We start from the raw sequence: 8,385 nt of genomic DNA on the forward strand, positions 1-8,385 counted from the left end.
TGAGTAGCTGGGACTACAGGCATGCGCCACCATGCCCAGCTAATTTTTTTGTAGTTTTAGTAGAGACAGGGTTTCACCATGTTGACCAGGATGGTCTCGATCTCTTGACCTCGTGACCCACCCGCCTTGGCCTCCCAAAGTGCTGGGATTACAGGCTTGAGCCACCGCGCCCGGCCGACTGCAGGCTTGTTTATTGCAAATCTGGCTAACACAGCCGTCCCAAACTCCTTACCTTGTGATCTGCCCACCTCAGCCTTCAAAAGTGCTAGGATTATAGGCGCAAGCCATAGCACCGGGCCAATCCTTGTTTTCTTTTAAGGAGAGGAAATAAATTGAAAAAAAATTAACCAGGTGTGGTGGCTCATACCTGTAATCCCAGGACTTTGGGAGGCCAAGGCAGGCGGATCACTTGAAATCAGGAGTTCGAGACCAGTCTGGCCAACATGGTGAAATCCAGTATCTACTAAAAATACAAAAATTAGCCAGGCGTGGTGGTATGCGCCTGTAATCCCAGCACTTTGGGAGGCCAACTCACTTGAGTCTAGGAGTTCAAGACCAGCTTGGGCAACATAGTGAGACCCTGTCTCTACAAAAAATAAGGAAATTAGCCGGGTGTGGTGGTGGGCACCTGTAGTCCCAGCTACTTGGGAGGTTGAGGCAGGAAGATTGCTCGAACCAGGAGGTGGACGTTGCAGTGAGTCAAGATTGCACCACAGCACTCCAGCCTGGCTGATAGAGCGAGATCCTGTCTCAAACAAACAAATAAAAACAGTGTTTTGTTATGCCAGCAAAAAGAAGAAAAAAATAGGAAAGAAAAATAGAAATGACGGAGAGGATGTACAGGAAAAGTGAAAGTTTTCTAGAGCTTTTGCAAGCCTCTGGAGGGGTCCAAAGCTTAGAGGAGGTCTCCCGGGGCTTCAGGCAGCGGGACAGCCTCCCTGCTGCACCAGTCCCAGAGATGACCCCTGGAATAGTGTTTGATGTACTGCAAGGCCACCTGTTATGTGGCTGAGTGTTTTATTCTGGGGCTCAAAACCTGGGTACATCCCAGTTCTGCTCACTGTGTGATGGTGGATGAGTTCCTCTGTGCCTCAGTTTCCCCTTTTGTAAATTGGGGACAATAAAGACACTACTCTTTCCTTTAGTGCAGTGGTTCTCTAGTAGGCAAGAGGAAGGGATTTTGCCCCCAAGGGACAGTTGGAAATGTTTAGATACTTTTTTTTAATTTGGAGATGGAGTCTCACTCTTGTCCAGGAGTGCAGTGGCGCAATCTCAGCTCACTGCAGCCTCCATCTCCTGGGTTCCAGTGATTTTCCAGCCTCAGCCTCCTGAGTAGCTGGGACTACAGATGTGCACCACCATGCCTGGCTAATTTTTGTATTTTTAGTAGGGATAGGGTTTCCCAATGTTGGCCAGGCTGGTCTAGAACTCCTGACCTCAGGTGATCCGCCCACCTTGGCCTCCCAAAGTACTGGTATTACAGGTGTGAGCCACCACTTTTGGTTTTCATAACAGGAAAAGATACTGACATCTAGTGGGTGGAGGCCAAGGATGCTACTCAGATATCCTACCATGCATAGCATGCTCCCAGCCCCAAAGAATGTTCCAGCCCCAAATGTCCCCCAAGGTGGAGGATCCTGCCCTTAGAGCTCACATGTGGATTAGTATCTGTGAAGCACCCATAACTGACCTAAGGTAGGACACAAATGTATGCTGCTGTTAACAATTATCCCAGGCTTTTTAAAAAACTTTTATTTTGAAGTAATTTGGGACTTACTGAAAAGTTGCAGAAATAATTCAGAGAGTTCTAGCTACCCTCCCCCAAGCTTTCCCTAATGTTAACATCTAGCATAGCCATAGGACGATGATCAATTGTAGAAGAGCATGAGAAACAGGACAGGACTCTAACCTCAGTACACTACTTCTAGATTTTTTGTTGTTGTTGAGACGAAGTTTTGCTCTTATTGCCCAGGCTGGAGTACACTGGCACGATCTTGGCTCACTGCAACCTCCACTTCCTAGGTTTGAGTGATTCTCCTGCCTGGGCCTCCCAAGTAGCTGGGATTACAGGTACCCGCCACCACACTCAGCTAATTTTTGTATTTTTTTAGTAGATACAGGGTTTCGCCATATTGGCCAGGCTGGTCTTGAACTTTCGACCTCAGGTGATCTGCCCATCTCACCATCCCAACATGCTAGGATTACAGGCGGGGGCCAATGTGCTCAGCCCAGACTTTTTTAAAGACAGAGTCTCACTCTGTCACCCAGGCTGTAGTGCAGTGGCACGATGTCTGCTCACTGCAGCTTCTGCCTCCTGGGTTCACACGATTCTTCTACCTCACTCTCCTGAGTAGCTGGAATTACAGGCATGTGCCACCACGCCTGGATAATTTTTGTATTTTTAGTAGAGACAGGGTTTCACCGTGTTGCTTAGGCTGGTCTCAAACTCCTGGCCTCATGTGATCTGCCCACCTCAGCCTCCCAAAGTGCTGGGATTACAGGCATGAGCCACTGCGCCCAGATTTTTTTTCTTTCCTTTTTTTTCAAGACAGAGTCTTGCTGTGTCACCCAGGCTGGAGTGCAGTGACGCAATCGTAGCTCACTGCAGCCTTGACCTCCCCAGGCTTAGGTGATCCTCCCACCTCAGCCATTTGAATAGCTGGGACTACAGGTGTGTACCACCATGCCTGGCTAATTTTTGTATTTTTTGGAAGAGACGAGGTCTCACTATGTTGCCCAGGCTGATGTTGAACTTCTGGGCTCCAGCAGTCCATCTGCCTTGACCTCCCAAAGTGCTGAGAATTACAGGTGTGTGCCACCACGCCTGGTCAGACTTTTTCTGTATATATACAGATACAGTGTTGGGGTTTTTGGTTTTTTATTTTTATTTATTTATTTTTGGAAACAGAGTCTCACTCTCACCCAGGCTGTAGTGCAGTGGCCCAATCTTGGTTCATTGCAACCTCTGCCTCCTGGGTTCAAATGATCCTCACGCCTCAGGCTCCTAAGTAGCTGGAATTACAGATGCGTGCCACCATACCTGGCTAATTTTTGTATTTTTAGTAGAAATGGGGTTTCACCATGTTGGCCAGGCTGCCCTTGAACTCCTGACATCAAGGGGTCTGCCTGCCTTCGCCTCCCAAGGATTACAGGCGTGAGCCACTGTGCCTGGCCCAGATAAAGTTTTTTTATTAGAAAATACAATCATCACACATACTGACCTGCAACCTCCATTTTTCACTTTGCAGTGTATCATGACCGTGTTTACTTGTCAATATACCTATATAATTTCTTCATTTGAAAAGAAAAACATCAGCCAGGTGTGGTGGCTCATGCCTGTAATCCCAACACTTTGGAAGAGCGAGGCAGGCGATCATGAGGTCAGGAGATTGAGATCATCCTGGCTAACACGGTGAAACCCAGTCTCTACTAAAAATACAAAAAATTAGCTGGGCATGGTGGCAGGTGCCTGTAGTCCCAACTACTTGGGAGGCTCAGGCACGAGAATCGCTTGAGCCAGGGAGAGCTGAGATCACACTGCTGCATTCCAGCCTGGGTGACAGAATGAGACGCTGTCTAAAAAACAAAAAGGAACAAACCAAATTAGATAAACTCCCAGTATGATGTAGTAGAGTTCCATTTGCCTATCATTTTCTAAACTAACTTAAATTTCTTCAATATTTTGAAATGACTTTCTAATTTAGTGGCTGATGAATTTAGGGAATGGTGTTCATTTTTTTCCCCCAAGTTGTGGAGCAGAAGAGGAAATGATCAGCAGATTGAACATGTTTTCTGCAGAGATGAGCAACAGGCTGCTTAGAGGCACCAGAATTTCTCTGACCTTGGAGGGGGAAGCTGGGGCTGGGGACAACCAGGCCCACCCATAGCAGGTCACTTAGGGCCTCTGTTGGCGGTAGACTCCCCAGCTCAGTGGACCTCTGGGCTGGCCCTACATGGCCCCTTCTGTGTGTGCTGGAAGGGTGGAGAGAGAAGAAGATTTTGGCAGGTGGTGAAAGAGGCCTTTTCCCTCTCAGTGTCTTCAGTCTTTGGTATTGAACACAAAGTTCTGCCTTAATTTTTCTTGAATTAGTCCCATGTGGACAGATCACAGGAAGGAAAGAGAAGACTCTTCAATGCCCTTGATATTTTTTTCCCTTTTTATTTGGTACAAATGACCATTCAGTCAGCCAAGTGAGCAAGTGTTTGAGAATCTCAAGAAACCAAATAAACAAAGCAGCTATGTTTTGTCTTTTCTGGCAGACTGCAAGGTCGGAATGTGTTCTTTTTTTTTTTTTTTTTTTTGTGAGAGAGTCTTGCTCTGTCACCCAGGCTGGAGTACTGTGGTGCGATCTCGGCTCCCTGCAATCTCCACCTCTCAGGTTCAAGCGATTCTCCTGCCTCAGCCTCCTAGGTAGCTGGGACTACAGGTGCCTGCCACCACACCTGGCTAATTTTTTGTATTTGTAGTAGAGATAGGGTTTCAGTATGTTGGCCAGGCTAGTCTTGAACTCCTGACCTCAAGTGATTCACCCACCTCCCCCTCCCTAAATAGTGAGATTACAGGTGTGAGCCACCTCGCCCTGATGGTAGGAATGTGTTTCCGTAAGCAACATCCATCCAAGCCTTACTTGGGGTGTATGTCCTTTGAGGTGGGCACCTAAGTGGGCGGGGCAGGGCGAGGAGGAGACCAAAGGATGCAGCACACTCAGTTCCTGCCCTGGAGATCCTCCGCTCTAGTCAGGGGCGAAGGAAAATGCTTCTCCCAGGGAGAGCTAAGTAAATACACAGCACTGGGATAAAGTTCTAAATGGGCACCCCTGAACTAACTGACAGAATTATAAGCAACTGGCCATGCGCCGTGGCTCACGCCTGCAATCCCAGCACTTTAGGAGGCCAAGGCGGGCAGATCACTTGAGATCAGGAGTTCAAAACCAGTGTGGTCAACATGGTGAAAACCTGTCTCTACTGAAAATACAAAAAATTAACTAGGCATGGTGGGTTGCACCCATAGTCCCAGCTACTTGGGAGGCTGAGGCAGGAGAATTGCTTGAACCTGGGAGGCGGAGGTTGCAGTGTGCTAAGATTGTGCCACTGCACTCCAGCCTGGTCAACAGAGCAAGAGTCCACATAAAAAAAAAAAAAAAAAAGAAAAAGAATTAGAAGCAATTATAGGAAGATCGCTGTGGTTTAGTGGAGGGCAAACAGCTGAGTGAGGACTGAGACAGACCCTAGCAATTGGCATCGAGGGAAAGGAAGCTCGTTCAGTAGATTCACTTCAAGATGTATGTGTAGTGCAGAGCTGAGGTTGGAAAGAGTCCACCTGGGGTTTGGGTAGTGTTATTTTTTATTTTTATTTTTTTTTAGAGACAGGTTCTAACTCTGTTCCCAAGGCCTGAGTGCAGTGGCACAGTCATGGCTCACTGCAGCCTCAACCTCCTGGGTTCAAGCGATCCTCCTGCCTCAGTCTCCCAAGTAGCTGGGACTACAGGCACAGGCCACCACGCCCAGCTAGTTTTTTTGTATTTTAGTAGAGATGGGGTTTCACCATGTTGGCCAGGATGGTCTTGATCTCCTGACCTCATGATCTACCCACATTGGCCTCCCAAAGTGCTGGAATTACAGATGTGAACCACTGAGCCAGGCCAAAGGCTGATATGTTAATCATGGGCAAAGATAATACTGAATTGCTCAAGGTTACTTCTATAAGGCAGACGTAACAGCAGCACCCTGCCTGAGCTTTTATCTTAACACACACAAGTTCTTAGGATGGCGTCTGGTGTGGAACTCACTAGAGTCAACGCTTATCATTTGTTCACTGAATACATGACTAGGTTGGGGCCAGGTTTGAGGAAGTCTTGCAATCCAGCTGCTATTGAAAGTTTCTGTGTAAGGGAATTTTCTTCATTCAAAAAATAGATGCTGGCCAGGCAAGGTGGCTTATACCTGTGATTCCAGCATTTTGGGAGGCTGAGACAGGTGGATCGCTTGAGCCCCAGAGTTCGAGACCAGCCTGGGCAACATAGTGAGACCTTGTCTCTACAAAACAAACAAAAACTTAGCCAGGCATGGTGGCACACACCTGTTGTCCCAGCTACTTGAGGGGCCTGAGGTGGGAGGAGGGCATGAGCTCAGGAGGGCGAGACCGTAGTGGGCCGCAGCTGCATCAGTGCACTCCAGCCTTGGAAACCACGTGAGACCCTGTCTCAAAGAAAGAAAAATTACATATATATTATATATAATACATAAATACACGTATAAATATGTTTTATACAAAAAATGTATTTTTATGTATAAAATATGTAAACAAAATGTATATTCCATATTCTATATAAAATATATAAACAAAATATATATTAAATATTCCATATAAAATGAATATATTCTCTACAATATATACAAATATATACTGTGTATCTTTTATGCATTCAGTGTAAATATATATATATATTTACATACTTGGCTGAGGCTGAATCCTGAGGTGGCAGGGCCTGGCTTTAGAGCACAGGGAACAACCTGGCAATATAGTGAGATATATAATATTTATAGTATATATTTAATAAATAATATAGTACATCACATATAAATATATAAGCGTATGTTTTATGATATATGAATATATATTGTAAATATATATGAATAATATATTTTATAATTATGTATTTTATATGTATTTATATGTTAAACACAAATACATATGTCTTTTTACATGTAATACATAATATATATTAATTATTGTTTTTGTTTTTTGAGACTGAGTTTCGCTCTGTCACCCAGGCTGGAGTGCGGTGGTGCTATCTTGGCTCACTGTAACCTCCGCCTCCTGGGCTCAAGCGATTCTCCTGCCTCAGCCCCCCGAGTAGCTGGGACTACAGGCGCCTGCCACCACACCCCACTAATTTTTGTATTTTTAGTAGAGACAGGGTTTCCTCATGTTGGCCGGGATGGTCTCCAACTCCTGACCTTAGTTGATCCACCCACCTCGGCCTCCCAAAGTGCTGGGATTACAGGCATGAGCCACTGTGTTATGTATACAAAGATGTCAGTAAGCATCTTTAGCCTCTCAAATGCTGGAAGAAGACACATCACAATTGCTTGTAGCGATGGGGAAGTTAGTGCAGAAACGCAAGGGGCAAGGAGGTGGCTAAAGCCTTGCTTCTTCAGTGCCCGGTCGCTGCGGGTCCCAGTTTTCCCAGCATGGCTACTTCACAGATGTCTCAGAACACTAGAGTACTACATAGTTTAGTCTTGTCTGCACTTGGTGGCGTGCATTTATTGAGTCATGTGCTAAGTATTGAGTGCCAACAGTGTACAAGTTGCTCTTACAGGAACTTGGGACCCCGCAGAGTGAGATGGATTTGGCCCCTTCTTGAGTGCATCCTGGTTCTAGTGGGGGAAACAAGAGGTGACCCAGGACATCAGATACTTGCAGAAAAGCTGAGAAGTGTAGAAGATGGACTCTTGAAATCCCTTTCATGAGTCCAGTAGAGAAATCAGGAATGGACCCTCTGCAGAGTTGTTGGGGCTGGGACCTATTACACGCCTCTTACCACTTCCCCAGAGAGAGAGTTGGCCAGCCAGGTTCTTCCATGTGATCTGGAGCCAGATCAGGCCACCTCCTGATTCAGCCTCAGCCATGGCCAGTCCATAGGCAAAAGCCTTTGAAACTCATGGCCACATAAGCTCGTAAGTCCCACCTTTGGGAAGGGTTCCAGCCCCTCTCTCGCTCATCAGGTGAGCTTCAGAGCAGGGGTTTCATGCCCTTGGAATGAGTCTGCCTTCTTTCAAGATAGCAGCGGCCTTGCTGTGTTTGGTTGTCAGCCATGGCAGTGCACACGCTGTATCCCCCACCCCTTCATCTTCCTCTATCTCTAAACCAGAAGAAGGAATCTGTCCTTCAAAACCCCTAAAGACCCCAAGGATAGAAGACTCTGATGGAGACCTCCAGAGTTCCACATTGGGCTGTTTGCATCACCCTGAGGTGCTGGAGGGCAAGCTGGGACCTGTTCCCTCTACACAGCAGCACGGGGAGGAACCAGGAAAGGCGGTCTCCAGGTAGGTGGCTCTGAACATTCCAGCAGGTCTCCTCACTGACGGTCCACATAGCACAGCAGCTCAACAGACAGCAGTACTTTGGGAAGTAGACCCACAACACATCTAGTGCTGTGACCCACTCCCTCCCGGAGCTCAGGGCCCTTGGATCTCACTTCTCCTAGCTTTCCCGCTGGTGAGAAGGGTTGGTGTTTTGGCCAGGCGAGGTGGCTCACACCTGTAATCCCAGCACTTTGGGAGGCCAAGGCGGGCAGATCACCTGAGGTCAGGAGTTTGAAACCAGCCTGGCCAACATGGTAAAACCCTGTCTCTACTAAAAATACAAAAATTAGCCAG

The 8,385-nt window shown here is 46.9% G+C and overlaps 1 protein-coding gene across 1 annotated transcript in view; it reads left to right on the plus strand.

Annotated features, from left to right (window-relative positions):
* Positions 1-8,385, plus strand: part of BRME1 (break repair meiotic recombinase recruitment factor 1) — a 25,349-nt gene that overhangs the window by 2,784 nt on the left and 14,180 nt on the right. The window contains 1 exon segment of the mRNA XM_037727546.1: positions 7,878-8,052. Within this exon segment, the coding sequence (XP_037583474.1) occupies positions 7,878-8,052 (175 nt within the window).

Source organism: Cebus imitator, unplaced genomic scaffold, assembly GCF_001604975.1.
Source record: "Cebus imitator isolate Cc_AM_T3 unplaced genomic scaffold, Cebus_imitator-1.0 Scaffold234, whole genome shotgun sequence".
NCBI lineage: Eukaryota > Metazoa > Chordata > Mammalia > Primates > Cebidae > Cebus > Cebus imitator.